The sequence below is a fragment of the Drosophila navojoa genome, chromosome 5, assembly GCF_054131105.1.
Source record: "Drosophila navojoa isolate 15081-1374.11 chromosome 5, UAZ_NAV_1.0, whole genome shotgun sequence".
Taxonomy (NCBI): Eukaryota; Metazoa; Arthropoda; class Insecta; order Diptera; family Drosophilidae; genus Drosophila; species Drosophila navojoa.
In genome coordinates this window covers 23680999-23698122 of record NC_142893.1, presented here as the reverse complement: position 1 = coordinate 23698122, position 17124 = coordinate 23680999, and the positions used below count along the sequence as shown (strand labels likewise).

General features: G+C 39.2%; 4 protein-coding genes across 9 annotated transcripts; 1 reads left to right on the top strand and 3 right to left on the bottom strand.

The window, feature by feature from the left end:
* Nucleotides 1-74: 74 nt before the first annotated feature.
* Nucleotides 75-2497, bottom strand: SmydA-6 (SET and MYND domain containing, arthropod-specific, member 6). Of its 2 annotated transcripts, XM_018103450.3 has the most exons (4): nt 2258-2497; nt 1763-1891; nt 567-1689; nt 75-473 (listed from the first exon to the last, which is right to left on the bottom strand). In XM_018103450.3, the coding sequence occupies exons 1-4, from the start codon at nt 2308-2310 to the stop codon at nt 303-305; spliced, it is 1476 nt and encodes a 491-aa protein (XP_017958939.1). In that variant the 5' UTR covers nt 2311-2497; the 3' UTR covers nt 75-302. The 2 variants fall into 2 exon arrangements, with proteins under 2 accessions (XP_017958939.1, XP_089118612.1); XM_089262486.1 differs by lacking the exon at nt 2258-2497 and having other exon boundaries at nt 567-1696; nt 1763-1945.
* A 1282-nt stretch (nt 2498-3779) lies between these two features.
* Nucleotides 3780-6081, bottom strand: SmydA-7 (SET and MYND domain containing, arthropod-specific, member 7). The gene is made up of 3 exons (XM_018106997.3): nt 5747-6081; nt 4421-5684; nt 3780-4344 (listed from the first exon to the last, which is right to left on the bottom strand). The coding sequence occupies exons 1-3, from the start codon at nt 5797-5799 to the stop codon at nt 4192-4194; spliced, it is 1470 nt and encodes a 489-aa protein (XP_017962486.1). The 5' UTR covers nt 5800-6081; the 3' UTR covers nt 3780-4191.
* Nucleotides 6082-6547: 466 nt separating this feature from the next.
* Nucleotides 6548-10583, bottom strand: dmpd (F-box protein dampened). Its single transcript, XM_018106524.3, has 6 exons — nt 10375-10583; nt 9792-10172; nt 8486-8734; nt 8224-8422; nt 7855-8162; nt 6548-7795 (listed from the first exon to the last, which is right to left on the bottom strand). Exons 2-6 carry the CDS (start codon nt 10071-10073, stop codon nt 7067-7069), a joined length of 1767 nt encoding a protein of 588 aa, XP_017962013.1. The 5' UTR covers nt 10074-10172; nt 10375-10583; the 3' UTR covers nt 6548-7066.
* A 129-nt stretch (nt 10584-10712) lies between these two features.
* On the top strand, nt 10713-16889 carry RN-tre (USP6 N-terminal like RN-tre). 5 transcript variants are annotated; one of them, XM_018106523.3, is made up of 7 exons: nt 10719-10861; nt 11622-11990; nt 12602-13283; nt 13353-13735; nt 13804-13868; nt 16593-16647; nt 16722-16889. In XM_018106523.3, exons 2-7 carry the CDS (start codon nt 11797-11799, stop codon nt 16786-16788), a joined length of 1446 nt encoding a protein of 481 aa, XP_017962012.1. In that variant the 5' UTR covers nt 10719-10861; nt 11622-11796; the 3' UTR covers nt 16789-16889. The 5 variants fall into 5 exon arrangements, with proteins under 5 accessions (XP_017962010.1, XP_017962012.1, XP_017962011.1 ...); XM_018106522.3 differs by having other exon boundaries at nt 16542-16647; XM_018106521.3 differs by lacking the exons at nt 16593-16647; nt 16722-16889 and adding an exon at nt 14965-16371 and having other exon boundaries at nt 10713-10861; nt 11625-11990.
* The last annotated feature ends 235 nt before the right edge of the window (nt 16890-17124 follow it).

Below are 17124 nucleotides of genomic sequence, written 5' to 3'. Positions count from 1 at the left end.
AATAACTATCGACTAGTCGGACTTTAACCACTTTAACGCTAAGGGAATCGGAACCTAATTTGACGGTGCTATGAAAACAAATTATTTATAAAAAGAACAACAAATTTTAAATTACAATTATTTTATTATTCAATTTTGTGACTATTGTCCCCCTGGAGCATACTGATCCATAACCAGTAAAAAAGAGTTGTTTTTTGATTGCTGTCATAAATTGGTTCCGATAAGACTAGTTCATTGCAATCGATTTGAGCGCTAATAAAGGTAAAAGTCCAGTATTTTGAAATACAAAATATCAACAAATTTTAATTAATCAGGTCATCATTTGGTTGTTGCAGCACTTTCATGTCATTTTGAAGCTCTTTTAACTCTCTAAGCATATTACGTGCCAATTGACCCTCCGGAGTGCAAATAGGTTCATAAAGCAGCATGCGAAGGGATTCCCGCATCATAACCTCAGTCTGCTGCAGCTCTCCCTAAATAATTGGTATTTTTTGTTCTTAGTAATAAATATGCATATGTATATATGTATGTATGTACATACATATGTAAAGATGTAAATATCTTACCAGTAAATCCGCAGCGTTATGCTCCTGTTCACTGAACAATTTACGCGCCAGTTCAGCCTGTGTGTTGGCCAATTCGTAGAGTGCAATTGCCTTAAGGCGGGATATTCCAGGAACCAAAACCTTTAGAACCAACAAAATTTCTTGGCATAGGCGAATCTTACGCTCGTAAACTTTACGGCTGGGTCGATGTGCCATATTCTGCAAGATCTGCCTCAATATGGATGCTATATTCTGTTTAAGATCGAGCATAATATAATGATTGCCATGGAGCAAACGTCCCAACTTGGCCAGCAGCAACTCCAGACGATAGATATCATCACGAGCATGAAATACCTCTTCCTTAGCACGTTCCACCACACTTGCCACAAACTCCGGTTTCAGCGTGTGCTCTGGATTAAGGAGACACTGCCACGCATTTGAGTCAGGCTGTCTCACTATATATCCACCTGCGCAGTGGGAGCATACGAAGCTGCTCATGTGAGAGCCCAGCTCAGTAGGATCCAGGCAGCGGACACACTGGCAATCAAAGCACTTGCCAATCTTCAAAATCTGACGTCTCTCCTCCGTGCCCAGCATAATGTTCGTATAGCAATTGTATAGAATCTCCCCTGCGGCTATGGAGCGATTTGCATAGAGCTTGATGCGATGCTGCTCATCGATGGCCGCTACTACATTGGGAACACAGCTGTGCGCAAAGAGACCGGCTCTCAAATAGACACCGCGCATGGAACTCCCCGATTCCGGGGCGCGTATCTCAAAGCCATTGATATCCGCAATGCCAAGCATGCGTTGCAGCAGCTCCTCATCGATTTCCGAGCCATTTCGCAGCTGTAACAGCAATCCGACTGATTGAAGTGGCTCTATCACCTGTTTCTGATAAGTGCGCCAAATTTCCGTGTCCCGACGACGAGTTAGATGTGCCTCCATTTTTAGTAGATCTTCATACCGAGGGTGCATTTGTGCATGCTCTCTCAACAACAAAAACTTTAATACATTGACAATCTCTGCATTCGCTTGCAGCTGCTGCACTTGCTCTAGCTTCAGTTGCAACTCAGCCAAGCGCAGGCAGTCAAGGTCATGATGCTCCACGCACTCCGCACACAGCGGCATTAGACGACACTTGCTAGCCACTCCCCGAACGGAAAAAATGTAACACAATGAGGAACTCTTCAGGACTATGCTGGTCAAGTACCTACCCGCAAAACGTGGAAGTCAACTGATGGCAGTTGCAGCAGCGTCTATCAGCGTTATTGGCGAGCAGCAACAAAGGTTGCTCCAGCAGCAGCGTTTCTCCGGCCTTGATATTGACAGCAGCAACCAAATACCTTTGTATAGAAAATATAGGCAACACGTCAACATGTCATAATTGTGTGTAAGTATATCAATTGAGTATTCAATAAGATATTTTAAATATTCTTCAACGTAAAGTTTAATAAGCCGTTCTCCAGAGCATTAAATACATTAGTAAACATGTGACAGAGGAGGATATCAATATAGTTTTAACATGTCATTTAATTTGATACTAGTAGAGTCAATAGAGTACTTCAAAAGGTACTCGAAATGTTCATCAATATAACTATCAATAGGGCACTATCTAGACCATTCAATTGGGGCATGAATATGGAGATTGGATGTTTAACACAAATTCAATTGGGCATTCGATTAGGTATTCTTTGGTTTCGTCCACCCACCTGCCCATCGTCTCGTTTTCTTTCACTTCACATTTATTGGCAAAGTCTTCCATTCTGAATGATTATTTAAAATGTGAACGCTTCCCCGTTTCTTTTGGCCAATTTTTGCATCTGATGTTGCCAATTAGCACTTGTCGACTGAGGGCCCGATATTGTGTCGAGCGATACTGAGACTGTAGTATCTATTTAGATTTATTTATATTTAAAAGCGATTCTTAATTTAATTTGTATCTCAATGTGCGTTTTCTCTGCTCATCGCCCAGTCCCTCCTTGGTTCACGTGGCACTTATGTGAATGCGTTTTTGTTTGGCTATTGAACTCCTTAGAGCCACATTCTGGGCTAATACTTTAGAAACTATCAGAAAAAATCTTTAATTCGAATCGAAGATCTTTAATAATGTTATTGATATTATATTTATAGAAATCGTATTTCGAAAATTTGTAACTTAAAAATATATATTTTTAGAAAACATCTGTTTGAACGCGTCGATCTCTTTTTTAATGTCCGTATGTATAGCGCGCATATAGAGTTTATCACTAAAAATAGTTAGATCATCCCGTTATTTTGTTTTTGATTAAAAAACTTATTCAAAATCAGTTCTAAAATGATATCTCCAACTTTAAAGCTAGAATCTCAAAATTTTTAGTATATGTATATAGATAGAAATGATTTTTATACTATTTCGATTTTTGTTGTAATTTATCCCCCACCCCTATATCTACGTACACCAACCTCACCTCTGTAAAAGGCGTATTTCAAATATTAAGGACATGTGCTTTGGCATATACACGCACTTTATGTTATATAACGACCTAAAAGATTCATGAGAATAGTTCATCAACAAGAAAAGTTATTAGGCAATTAAGTCCCGTAGTAAGCCACTGCAGCCAATGTTTATGCTTGCTTCCCTATGTGTGTTTTTGTGGAAGCGGAAATTAGTATTGAAAGAATTATTGAAATATCAATTTCTAGAAGGCCTCAGGAGATTTCGTACTCAAACAGTCTCGACTAGAGCTTTCTTACTTGTTTCTTATTATTTTATTTAATTCTTTTGATTTTTTTAAAAAATATTTTTATATAAACATAATTTTTTTTTCACAGAGTTAACATTTTTTTATATCGTAACTTGAATTCTATAAGAGCTAACGAATTCAAATATTTCACAATTTGCAGATTTTAGTTACTCCGTTTTCGACAAACATATGTATACATATGTATGTATGTATGTATGTTAATACATAAATCTCAAAGACAAAGAGCGTCGATATTCACATACATACATACATACGCCATGATTACATTCTACAAGTTTGTTTACAAGAAGTTATTTATTTACATACATATGTATGTATGTATGTATGCAGCTATTATATTGTGGTTACACTACAAAACTACATACTGAGTGCAGCCGCGGCATCAAATGCGCAGTTAGCATAGAGCATTGTGCGAATGTATTTTTTGCTATGCATGTACATACATACATATGTATGTATGTATAAATAAAGCGAAGCATGATTTCAATTCAATATAATTTATTTAATTTATTTTATAATTTATTTAAATAAAGATCTGAATTGGAAGCATTGAAATATTTTGAAGCCCTTATGACCAAACCATCTTGATTGTATACATATGTATGTGCATACATATGTATGTGCATACATATGTATGTGCATACATATGTATGTATGTATGTATGTAGGTTAGCTGTTAAGATTATTGAAAACGGGCATTGCCATTTAAAATGTTTGTGCATAAATTGTTTTATTTTGGCCACGTAAGAAAGAAACCCATTTTTAATTAAGGGAAATTTTTTAGCATAAGGAGATATGCGTTTTCAGCATGCCATTATCTTCCAAATGAAAGAATTTCTAGCTTACATTTTTTCATAAATTTCAACATTTCCTATCGAAACCTTCATTTCTAAGATATTTTAATGTTTTCCATATTTCATTAGATCAGATTCGATGCGCTCCAACTCCATGCCAATGCGTTCGGTTAGAAAACCCTCGGCCGAGTTCTCTGGTTCGAATTGCAATAAATCCAGTGCTTCTTTAGCCACCGATTGGGCACGCTCCAGTTGCGCCTATTTAAATGAGAGATTTAGATATGGATTATTACTAAGAGTCAGTAAAAGATCGTATATTTTATGGTTCACTTACGGCGTATCCTTTTTTGTCTACATCGCCTTCGGCGAACTGCAGTTCGGTGAATTCCACAAAGGACAGCAGGTACTCAAACAGAGCAATCGCATAGAGCTTGGATATGCCCGGCATGACGGCACGACAAATGGGCAACAGATCACCGCAGAGCTCCACGCGACGTTCCAGCAATTTCTTGCAGGGATCATTCAGAGAATTCATGAGAGCTGCTGCACGCAAAATGCTTGCAATGTTCTGTTTGATGTCCAGCAAGAGGAAATGATTGGGATGTAGTAGCTGTTTGTTCTGCACAAGGAGGGATTCATAGACATTCAGCTCGCCCTTCGCATCGACCAGAGCACCGCCGACTTCAGCGAGCAGCTCGTGGACATCGGCAGCTGGTATAACAGCTCCGCAGCTCACATTGAGGCAACGCCAATTGCCAGTTCCACCCAAATCACAAACGGCATAGCCATCGCAACAATCCCGACACTTCATGCTGCTCATGTGGGTGCCCAGTTCCGTGGGATCCAAGCAACGTTCGCAGGCGCACTCCATGTGCCGCGTCATTCGCAACTGATGTTGTCGCTGGCTGGTACCCATTAACGGATTCGCATAGGATGTGTATATGACTTGGCCGCTCTCAAGGGGCACAGCTGCATATAGCTTCAAATTGAACTGCTCGTCTAAAGCGACCACCGTATTTGGGACACAGCTATGTGGCAAGTTAGCTCCACGCAAATAGACCCCTTTAAGTGTATCTCCATCCCTTGCGGTCACCTCGTAGGCGTTGCTATCAATGCGTATGCAGTGAGCATGTAATACATCCGATGTCAATTGTTGATTCGGCAAAGTCTGTGTTAAGCCACTGTCCATTATGGGACGCACCACCTGCTCTTCATGCTCCTGCCAGACTCCTTCCTCATTACGATAATCCTCCAGCTTAACTGGTCGTCCCAGCAGTATTTGGCATTGCGCCCGCTTATCCGGCTGTTCGAGCAACAACAAAAGCTTCAGCAGCGCAAAGATACCATAGTTCTTAATTAGCAGATCTTTTCCAATTCCGCTACCGGCTCCATTCGCGAAGAACTCGCACTCGAACACATCGTGCTCGCTGCAGTCCATGCACAGCGGATACACCTGGCACCTGCGACATATCACATACGACTCCTGCAGACATTGAGCGCACTTTAGTCGATCGCATTCCCAATGGGGCGCCACCAGCAGAGGTTGCTCCTCCAGAAGCGTCTCGCCGGGCTCAATGCTTAGGCTGGCCACCAAATGCCTGCAAAATTTGATAAATATTAACTAATCTATATATGTAGATGTATCCCTGATTTCCAGCACCTGCCCAATTTCTCATCGTAGATATCTTCCAATTTTTCGCTGTATTCTTGCATTTGCTTTGATTACGTGTTGTACGTCTGCAAAAATACAATAAGACGAAATGTGTGTTTTCACGGCAATGCGCCCAAGCAGCGACTGCCAGACGCTTTACTTGGAACTCGCCAATTATAAATATAGCAGGAGCGAGTCTCTCTCGTGAAAGGGTGCCGTGCTTTCCTAAGTACTTTAGCTAATTACGTGAGAATCTCCGCAGACATATTAGATTATTTTTAGTTAGTTGTCTCTTAAGCAACAGCGACTGACGATTGTTCTCTTTACTGGACGCACATATTTTCAAGTATTTTCAATATGTTTGGTTGATGATATCGATAATTAACGGCTCCAATTATAATTGAAGCTGTTGCCGAAAAAACGATGTATCGGATTTTATTATAACAATTTTAACGTTGGTTCCCATGCAAAACAGGTGGCAGCTCTATTAACTAATGGAACTTCCAATTAATTTTTAATACAGCTTTTGGTGCTAATGCTAAAATAATTAAATTTAAATTGGCGTCTATTTGTATTCTTTATAACTTATTATCAAGGTAACTGATTTTACCATTAATGCAACAAGCAGGCCTCTCGATTTCTGGAGTTTTTTTTTTAATAGCGCAATAAGAAAATTTTCTGGCTCGATGAAAAATGGCTGATTGAAGAACACCAATCTTTTTAATAAAACACCAGAAAATTGCAATTGATTTGTTATGCATTAAAGTTTTATTTAAAATATTTCTTTACCATTTCTTTTCATGATTTATATTGTTTTGTTTCACACCTGCCTTTGTTGTGTTGGTGTGTTTTGTGTGGCTACTAATATTAAAAATTATGCTGCTTTTAAATTATAATTATGGCTTTTGCTCTGCCGATATTTCAAAACTACATACAAATTGTTGTGTATATGTGTTTTCAAATAATTTTAAGTGTTTTACTTCCGGCTGTATTTATGTGTAGGTGTATAGAACATACAGATACAGTTTGTAAATAGTAATAGTAATAGTAATAATAATAATAATGATAATCAGTATGCCTAATGCATTTGATGTTCATAAAAGATATACAATTACATATAGGTAACTATATATATGCATGTATATTTAATTTGATTCCTCTGTTGTTTTTCGCTTTTTAACACTACATGGCACGCACACATACACTCACACTCAAAGTTTTGCTGGGTGTCCTGTGAGTGTGTGTGTGTGTGTGCGCGCGACATTTATATGTAAATATATGTGTGTATGTATAAGTAGTAAAAAATTTAATTTGTATATATTTTTATGCTTATTTACTGCGTTTGCCAGATGCATTTAAGCACCTATTGGCCTTTTGTACTCTACGTGCCTTCTTCGCCTCCATTTGCTCCACGAGAACTACATTGCCCAAATGAGACTCAGCAGTTGCTTGAATTGATTCGCTTTTGATTGGCTGGAGCAATTGCAGCTGTTGCTCGTTTCCCTTTTCAATTTCATTGCCATTGGGAGGCAGCATTGGCACCAGCTTAATGGACACTGGACTCACAATCACGCCGCTGCGTTGATGATTGCCATAAAAGAGTTTCGTCGAATAGCCACAGCTGGTGCTGCCGCTGGCTTCGACCTGTTGGCTTGTTAGATCCTGAGACGGCGATGTCGCATTGGACGCAATTATATTGGACGTTTCACCGATTTCGCTGTCCATCATCGTTGCCGCATATTTGCGTTTGGGGTTTTTGGCAGCCGTATTAACGGCTAACAGCTTAGATGTGGTTGCCTCATCTGGTAGAGCAAACGGGTTCTCAACGCTTACGTTCAGCTCACACCCGTGCACATTGGCGGCAGCCGTCTCATCCGCCTCGGTCTCATCGTTAATTATGATTATGTTATCCGGATCGACACCCTGATTGACCAGCGCCTTTAAATCCTCGTGCGGTAACACTGGAGTCACCTTCAAATTACATGAACTGCAGACCGACGGTATTGCAGGGCTCTTAGAGCGCCAGAATTGCAGCTCGGTTTTGCACTTGTTGAGCTCCTACGATTAAAATATATATAATACTGAATATGTTTACGGTTGGCCGTCTTCTTACGCACCTGCAACAATGTGGAAAATTTGCGTGCCATTTCTTCATTCTTCTTGTCATTCTCGTCCAGGCGATTGGCATATTCCAGCGTCTGCTTCTGATGCTCCGCCAATAAATTTTGCTGTTCGGCAAGCTGCTTGCTCTGCTCAGCGGATTTGCGTTTGCAGTTTCTTAATTCGGTGCGCAGCACCGAAAGCTGATTATTGTACATCTTCATTCCCTGCTTGATCTTGCGTATGCCCTTACGCAACACCATGTGGTTCTGAGGTGGTGAGTTAGTCGAACTGTCTGAGAGATCTGAGCTAATAGCTAAGGTAGCTGAAATTGGTAGATAAATTGTTTTAATCATCAGATGAAAAATTAAAATCAGTCGACTTACGCCGCTTTGTGGTAACGGGTAATTGGAAAAAGTCCTTGTTAAAGTAGGCCAAGCCCGGCAGAGTAGGTTCAATGCGGTCCTTAAAGTACTCCATAGCCATTGTGGAGAGATCAAATAGTTCATCAGTGACACGATAAGGACGCTGCAAGCGCGGCGTAATACTAATGTAGTTTAAAATCGAGTGCACTTCATCAAGAATCTGCAAAGGCATAGCAATCGAATTCAGATAGGGCTGAAGTAATTGATAATAAGATTCACTTACGGCACCCGGAAAGAAACAGCAGTGACCACGCTCAATGTGCTTGCCCATGGACATCTGGAGCAATGACAGTCGCATATAGCAAGTCTCGATAATGTCGCATTCGCAGGCCAACGGATGATGACGACGAGCCGACTCGCGGCGGGGCATACTCGACTTTATCGATTGAAAGCGATTGAATGTCGTCTTAATCTGCTTTGCGAAAGCCGCATTCAACATATTCATGCAAATGTCGTTCATGCGATTCGACACCTGCGAAAAAAAATCATTTACAGCACATGTCCATATATTACTTTTAAATTCATAATTGTTTTTAAATTCAGCAGGATCACAGAGCGGCAGCAACAACCCGCATCCCAAAATTTTCGCGCATCTCATAAATATATCAAATTACGATTGGCTACCTACTACACAGCATATTCTCAGATACACGCACACGCACACACGTGCGCTACACATGCACATATAGGCTAATATACGAATGTGTACAAAAAATCAAATGCATGACAAACCCCAAGAAACAAAACAAGAGAGATAGCGATGTGTATTGCCTCTCTACGTGACACGACATGTTCGTTTTTTTTTTATCCTAATAAATATAATTGAGCTCAAGGTATTTAGCATACAAAATAAATTGAAAATGTTTAAACAGACATACATAGCTCGATGTCCCGATTGGATTTAAATTGAAACAATACTTAGAATAAACAAAAACACTGATAACGCACGATATGAAATTTTACCATATTTTTTCCAATAAGATTTGTATTAAATTTATATTCGATAACATTTATACATATATATTCCTTTATACATTATTGTAGAGCTAGTCTAAAAATAATACTTCTTTAGTCTGTCAAATACCGTAACTTCTTTCCTATTTACCTGCGCACACATAAAGGCATTGCATCGTGTCCATCCATGAGATAGTATATTCATGTGTTGACATTCGAATTTCAAAAATGATAAATACTCCAAAAACAAGAGCACATACATCCACGAATCGTGCTCGTTCGAGCTACGACCCATGCTCCGCTCTAGTCGTCGACGATTTTTGAGTGGCAAAAATAATATATGTTACAACAGCAACATGTACAAGTGCATGCAGGTAGTGAAATAACACGCCTCTACCCCTCGAACCATCTATCCATCGACTACTTAGCCATCGACGACCCACGCGCATTCTACTTACATATGTATGTACACTTTGCAAATTGCTTTTTATTGATTAAATAATAAAACTTGCTTTGCACTTGTAACAGGCCTACCACACCCCGACTACTCTACTTCGCAGCCTGTTGTCACTTACCAATCTTAAATTGCTGATTTTCTTATAGTCCAAGTAGCCGAGCGTTTTGATGATCAGCTCCGTGGGCAAGTCCAGGAAATTTAAAACGGGAGCGATGGTAGCCAGAGGCTGCTGGCGCTGTTCCTGTTGTTGCACTTGCTGCTGCTGCTGTTGCTGCGGCTGATGGTGATGGTGCTGATAATGTGTGGTTCGCCGCACTACTGTGGCGCGAGTCGTTATTGGCGTCTCATCATAACCACCGGCGCCTCCCGCATTGCCGCACATTTGGCGCGTTGAGACCATAGCGAACAAACAGCAAAGACACTTAGTTGTTTATCTCCAAAACTTATTAGTTGCAAAGTGCTTTGAAGTATAGGCTAAATCGTCTTTGATGGACAAATGCTAGGAAATATGGATCGAGGCAAAATGTTTAATTGCAATTTTTTGATTTCGATTTCTGTCGAAATAATTTACAATCGACCGATGACAGGCATCATCCAGTTCGTTTGATCGAGTCTCTCTTCCTATATATGTACGTGTGTACAGTGGGAAACTCTTGTTAAGAGCAATTTGCTACGCACTTTAGGCATAGTGTATTTCTTACCCGTTTTATTCAATGGAATTAATACGTGTACATGATTTTTTGAATACTATTCAGTACGCATAAGCGTTTAGTGCACAGCACAACACTTTTTTGTTGTATTTGCAACGTTTTCATGGACTTTTCACACAATTTTTCTCGACCAGCACAATTAAAACTACATACACGCAAAAAAAATGGTCGAAGACACAGGAACCAGCTAATAATGCTATCGATAAGTTTCTATACGAGTATCGAGCTGGTTCCTTGCTGCCACAGTTGCTATATAGAGACGCGCGCCAAAAGGTAAGAAAATGATGTGAGGTGGCAACGCTGGTTGATGTTAACTAAACAGTAGCACTGTCTGGTCAGTGACAGTAGTCTGTAAGATGGGGGCAGTCCGTTCTGTTAAGTCAAAACTCGCTCAACATGCATGCTGAAAAAAAACAGCAAATGTGCTCATTTTCATAATTGATCACAAATTGTATATAAATTAAAACAAAATTAAATGGTAATAAGCTTCAAATTCGACACAACAGCACATCAATACGAAATCAGCAAATGTGAAAACAGTGAGAGCACCAGAACAAAACGCTTTGTGAGTCCGTGCGAGTGTGAGACTTACGAGTGCGTGTCAGTATGTGTGAGCGTGAATGTTGACCAAAAATATGAAAAGAAATACACATATATAGCTATATATTGCTGCAAAATCAAAACAGGAAGTGCACACAAAATAAATGCAAGGAGACAAATATTAATGGAAAAACTAGTCATAAAGAATATACCTCTAAACACTGTGTGCAAACAGAATTTAACTAAACTCATTACTGGGTGGGGGCGTTCCTGGTTTTTTGAGCAACTTTCTGTGTTATTTTGTTGTTTTCAAGTTGATGCCGCTTCAGGGACGCTTTAAATATTATTGAATATCACGTCATTTGGTAACGCTCGCGCGCACTCGCTCTCTCACTCACACTCTCTCTCTCCACTGTTTTTTGTTGCTGTTGCACATTTAAAAATCAAAACTCACACGCACACACACTCGCATGCAATAAACTTTTTTTTACAGTGAAATCGAAGACTTGCATTCAAATGAATGTACAAGACTTACTGTTGATTGCTGTGTGTGAGTGGTGTATATGTATGTATGTTTGTGTGAGTATTTGGACGTGTATATGTGCGCTTTAGAGTTCGTTTTCATATGTTAATTCATGCTTATAATGTTCGTTTTTATCTCAAAAAAATATATAAAGTTTCGTGCTATCGTCGAACAGCAGCAGCCGCTCCCATACACCATTCTTGCCAAGTACACACAAACACTAAACGGAGCCTCAGCGGAGAATAAAAACAAAAACAAGTACAACAACAAGAACCACAGTAATATCAACAAAAACCAAAACAGCAGCATCAATAGCAGTATTGGATGCCTATTGCCTGCCCACGCCCACAATGACAGCCGCTCCGCCCGCCCACGATAATGGCGAGCAGAACCACCAACAACAACAGCAGCAGTACGCATTAGTGAAGCGCGCTGAAGACGAACGTGAGGATATATTTAAGCGCTATGAGCTGGGCCTGGATCCCCATAACGTAGTCGACTCCTGGGAGAATCCCACATTTGAAATCTATCACATAACAGACAAGTAAGTAAAGATGGATGTTTTTCTTTGTTTCAAGCGATTAGCGGCTCTGTGTATGGGTGTGAGCTTACTAATGCATAAATAACTGTTAATCGCAACAATACAAACATGTGCCAACAATAGAGGGCGTATTACAGCCAAAAAAAAAAACCTAAATATAAGTATATAGGTACATATATTCCGAATTTATAATAATCTCTTATTGTCCACATTGAATATGAGTTTGGCTAACGCAGTTGCATATCTCTCGAGCATAAGTTAATGGAATGTAGAAGACATTCTATTGCTAGTTCCCTTTTATAAATGCAATTATTCATGATATCTTATCAGGTGCCAATATCAGTTGTTTAATCTAATACATAAAAACCGCTAATCGCAAACAATGTTATCAGTTCTTAGGGAAATGTTTATTAGAGACAACTATTTATCCACTTTGCGTAGCCAGCATATAATCAGCTCTAAACTCGGTTCTTCATTTCTATGTTGTCTCAACATTGTCGTGTCTTAAGTGACTTAAAAAATATAGTTCAGATAGGAATTTTTGCACCTGATGAAATCGTTTGTCTATTTTTATCTTATCAGCGTTAAGTGTGTTTAATGTATCTTGTTTTTAGATACGGCTTCATGCACGATTCCCGCCTGCCATCGTCTCGCGACTCTCAGGAGGTGCAGCGCACGAAGATTGAACTGGAACGTGATAAAAAATGGGTGAAAATGCTGAATCACTGGCCTCCGCCACAGGATAAGCTACACAAGCGGGTCTACAAGGGAATACCGGATCGAATGCGTTGGCCGGCTTGGAAGCAATTGCTGAATGTGCAGCAGTCTATGGACAACAATGTGGGCGTGTACGCTCGCATGTTGCAGATGGCAAAAGAGAATGCAACTGAGACGCGACAAATCGACGCGGATGTCAATCGTCAATTTCGTGACAATCTGGCCTACCGGGAGAGATATAGCGTGAAACAATGCTCACTGTTTAACGTGCTGAACGCCTACAGCATTTACAACTCCGAGCTGGGCTATTGCCAGGGCATGGCGTGTGTGGCGGGCGTATTGCTGCTGTACATGCAGGAGGAGGAGGCATTCTGGGCACTCAACACGCTGATCACAGATCGCAAATACGGCATGCACGGCCTGTTCATTGAGGGATTTCCAAAGCTGACGCGCTTTATCGAGCATCATGATCGCATTCTGTCGAAGATAATGCGCAAGCTGCATAAACATTTTATGAAACACAATGTGGACGCCTTGCTTTATGCCATCAAGTGGTTCTTTGTGGTCTTTGTGGAGCGCGTAAGTAAAACGAAGATAAATGTGCAAAATTATACTCCGTCTAACTTATAAATATTTGTGTATTTTCAGGTACCTTTTAGCTTAAGTTTACGTGTTTGGGATATTTTTCTACTGGATGGCGATCGTGTTATATTAGCCATGGCCGTTACGATACTTTATTTGCACAAGGACGAACTGTTACGTCTAAAAGATATGGATGGCATTATTGAATATCTGCAAGTGAAGCTGCATAAGAATTTCGGATACAGTGACGACGATGCCATTCAGGCGCTCGAGCGTGTCATGAAGAAGTTGAAAGATCTAAAACTCGATGTACCCCCACCAGCGAAAGCCAATGAGTTTCCCACACGGCCGCTCGGCGTGTTTGTGGCGGCGGATCTCGAGAAGAAAACTGGACGCAGACGTGACTACACCGATACGGAAAAGCAAGTCTTAACAGATGTGATAACAAGGTACGAGCATTTGCATATTAAATTTCAATTCAATTGTTAATGTATTCACTTCACTGCAAAATTGATAGGCAAGAACAAAACGCAATTGAAGTACAATCTACGGTGTCCTATGAGACATCCGAGTGCGCAACTGGTGAGTTTCTGTATATATATATTGATACTTATTCAATGGCACACTACTTAACTGAACTATTCTTATATACACTATATCTAACGCTTGCTTCTCTACTAATTAAAAAAAAACACACACACATTTCTTTAAAGCTTTATATAGACAACACATAATTGTAATTTGTAGTGTGCGTGGTGCAAGCGTTGAAATTAGTTTCATTTTATATATATTTATCTAAAATCGAATCCAAAGTGAATTATAATATTTTACAAGTACAATTTAGTCTTATGGTCGTCTTTTTTACCAAGCGTTTATCGTACGTATTTAGTCATGTATTTAGTATTGTACAATGAAGTTTGCCCACTTGTATATTATTTGATGTTTCTATAAATATTTTGTTGTTGTTTCTTATGTTTTAAATGTGCTGGTTAATTTGTATATAATTCCAAAAAGTTTCAACTCTTGATGAAGAGATAACGTCTACATAACGACAGATCTTAAAGAATTTCCTATTAATTTCCAAGGCTTTTTATTAACATAATGAACTTCAACCCTAAAATGAATACCAAAAAAAGAAAATGTTGCATTGAGTACGCATCGTAAAGTTCGCTGACCCAATTAAATGGATGTAATTAAATTTAAAGACTGGACTTAGTGATACCCTGTTGTTTTCTTTTTGCGGTTCTGGGCGGTGGGTGCGAGTTGTGGTTGTTGTGTTCACTATAACTAAAAAGAATGTATATGTGATGATGCGAGATCAACTGCCTATGTATATATATATCAAATTAATTAAACTGAAGCATAAACCGTCGCTTATTAAATATGCGTCACTGCTCACACGTCATTCGAGATTTATATATATATGTATATATATATATATATATATATGTATGTATGTATGATTTTCGATTTGAATTACATTTGTCTAACAATGTCCGCTCCATATGTACATCACACGCATTTATTCAAACGCTTCAATTGCAATGTCTACGCGGGATTTTGTCTTGTGGAAACATGTTAAAACCTCTATGTGTGGCGTCTATCGAATATTTAACTAAACCATATACATTCGAAAGCAAAAAAAAAAAAAACACTGCATAATCTCTATTGTTCGTAGGTGATGCGTATTCAATGAAAACCTATCAGAGTATGACTAGTTTAGCCACCTCGCCGGCAATTAGTAGCTATTCGCTATATAGCAACGGCAATGGCTTTGTGATCACCGGGCCCGAAGACAGCCGCAGCCAGAGCGTTAACAATCTCAACCACCACTGGCAGCAGTCGCAGCAACAGTCCTATACCTATATGCAGCACATCTCAGCCGATCGTTTATCAAACCAACGGCATAGTTATAGCAGCGATAGCGACTGCCGCAATCGACTCGATCTGGATAAGGCGCTGGAGGCGCTGCAAAGCCAGCAAGTGCAACTGCAGCACGAGAATCATCATCAGCAGCCGCAGCACAGCAAACGAATCCTGGTCGAGAATGGAGCTAATAAGCTGACGCAGGAGAACTTAGCCAAATCAGTCAAGCATCTTAATGCGAAATGCTATGATGTCGTTATTGTTAATGATGTTAATGTTGATGTTGATGATGATGATGATGCGCTGAGCGTGGAGAATACGCGACTGTAGTCTTTTCATTTCATCAATCTATAATCGTTTATGTGTCGTAGCTTTTAAGTTGAATTTTGTACTTGAATTTATTAACCTTATTCGATTGATTTGCCGTTGCTCAAATTGAATGCCAATTAGTTACAAATTTACATTAATTAGCAATTAGATTTAATTTCTTTGGCTATCGAAAATTGTTGCCTAGCAAACAAATTTGTTAAACGTAAATATTTGTTGTTGTCTAATGTCAACGTTTTATATTTAGCGTATATTTCTCAAACACACACGCAACTGATATTATCCTTACATATATATATTGAAATCAGTCATATATATATTTATTCCAAAAACAAAAAGAAACAATAACTGATAATTCCTAAGATACCAACGATTCCAGCAATACGTACAACGGTTTCAATGCACAACCTAACTAAAAACACTTAACCTAAACTATTAACTACTCTATACACGTATTTATTAATGCCAACAATTCTGATATATACCCTATATACATAAATGAAGTCTATCTACATACATAAATTAAAATGTAACTGCATTTTTAAATAATGTTTTTGCTTAAATTAAGTTTGCATTTATATATCGTTTCATTTGCTACTTAAAACACACAGAACGCCAAATTCAGATTGTAGCTCTAGCTAAAAATATTAGCTATATATATTTAACTAAAATAAATATATATGACTTTTGTACTGAAGATTTGATTTCTTATTGCCACTTTATGTTTCTATTGCACTTTGCATGTCCTTTGAATCTAGACAAACTCTATTGCAGCTTATAATTGATAATAAATTAAAATATGAATCATTTTTATTTTGCACATATACATACACTAACACATTATTCAACAACCAATTCGTATTCAAAACTAAATGTTAAATTGTTTTTTTTTTTTAACCAAAAAAAAAAACCTGAAAATAAAATACAAAAATCTTCAATCTACATTGGAAACCCAACAATTGGAAAACAACGAACTACTGCTAATCATATTGAAAAACGTTAACTATATCACATACCCTATAAAAACAAAATCAATACCAAACCGAATACATAAACTATTAGTTACGCTTACTGTACCCGAGGATTCGCACTCAATTCGAAGTTCGCTTGCAGGTACTTCAGTTGCCTCTCACGGCTCATCGGAAACCATGTCGCTGGAGGACAATAAGTAAAGTCTTTGCATTTCCTCAATTTCTGATTTTCAATCAATTTGTTAATGATTGAAACATTTGTTTATTGCAGCATTCACTTGAAAACCGCCAATATGCTGCAAAATGCACCGCAACGTGAAATGCTGTTGGGCACCTGACGTCAGCTGCCGCCGGCATCTCAAGCGATGTCCGCCGCGGCAGCAGCAACGATTACTAAAACAGCAGCAGCAACATCAACAACAACCATTACAGCAAATACTGCTGAAACTGCAACTGCAACAAGCAATGCAACCACTAGAACAAACACTGCAACACCGCCACCCGTGCCGCCGCGTTCACCGCTGGCGCTGGGCTGATTAGCAGCCAGGACGACGACGACGACGACGACAAAATTGACACCCGTAAGAGTGCCATACTTAACTGTTAAGACATTCTAATTGTGTTCCGCGTCCAGTCATCGTCGTTCTTGCCTAGTTTTTAAGCTTTGTCGCCTT

What these genes read in the sequence shown, in the direction of transcription:
- RN-tre (XM_018106521.3), top strand. Translation starts at nt 11,797, where the DNA reads ATGACAGCCGCTCCGCCCGCCCACGATAATGGCGAGCAGAACCACCAA. An exon ending in TTGTGGTCTTTGTGGAGCGC is followed by an intron (nt 13,284 to 13,352) that starts GTAAGTAAAACG and finishes GTGTATTTTCAG; the next exon opens with GTACCTTTTAGCTTAAGTTT. An exon ending in GACATCCGAGTGCGCAACTG is followed by an intron (nt 13,869 to 14,964) that starts GTGAGTTTCTGT and finishes TATTGTTCGTAG; the next exon opens with GTGATGCGTATTCAATGAAA.
- dmpd (XM_018106524.3), bottom strand. Translation starts at nt 10,073, where the DNA reads ATGGTCTCAACGCGCCAAATGTGCGGCAATGCGGGAGGCGCCGGTGGT. An exon ending in GCTGTTTCTTTCCGGGTGCC is followed by an intron (nt 8,423 to 8,485) that starts GTAAGTGAATCT and finishes ATGCCTTTGCAG; the next exon opens with ATTCTTGATGAAGTGCACTC. An exon ending in ACCCGTTACCACAAAGCGGC is followed by an intron (nt 8,163 to 8,223) that starts GTAAGTCGACTG and finishes TACCAATTTCAG; the next exon opens with CTACCTTAGCTATTAGCTCA.
- SmydA-6 (XM_018103450.3), bottom strand. Translation starts at nt 2,310, where the DNA reads ATGGAAGACTTTGCCAATAAATGTGAAGTGAAAGAAAACGAGACGATG. An exon ending in GAAAACGAGACGATGGGCAG is followed by an intron (nt 1,892 to 2,257) that starts GTGGGTGGACGA and finishes TTCTATACAAAG; the next exon opens with GTATTTGGTTGCTGCTGTCA. An exon ending in TTGACTTCCACGTTTTGCGG is followed by an intron (nt 1,690 to 1,762) that starts GTAGGTACTTGA and finishes GGGAGTGGCTAG; the next exon opens with CAAGTGTCGTCTAATGCCGC.
- SmydA-7 (XM_018106997.3), bottom strand. Translation starts at nt 5,799, where the DNA reads ATGCAAGAATACAGCGAAAAATTGGAAGATATCTACGATGAGAAATTG. An exon ending in TACGATGAGAAATTGGGCAG is followed by an intron (nt 5,685 to 5,746) that starts GTGCTGGAAATC and finishes CAAATTTTGCAG; the next exon opens with GCATTTGGTGGCCAGCCTAA. An exon ending in TAGACAAAAAAGGATACGCC is followed by an intron (nt 4,345 to 4,420) that starts GTAAGTGAACCA and finishes TCATTTAAATAG; the next exon opens with GCGCAACTGGAGCGTGCCCA.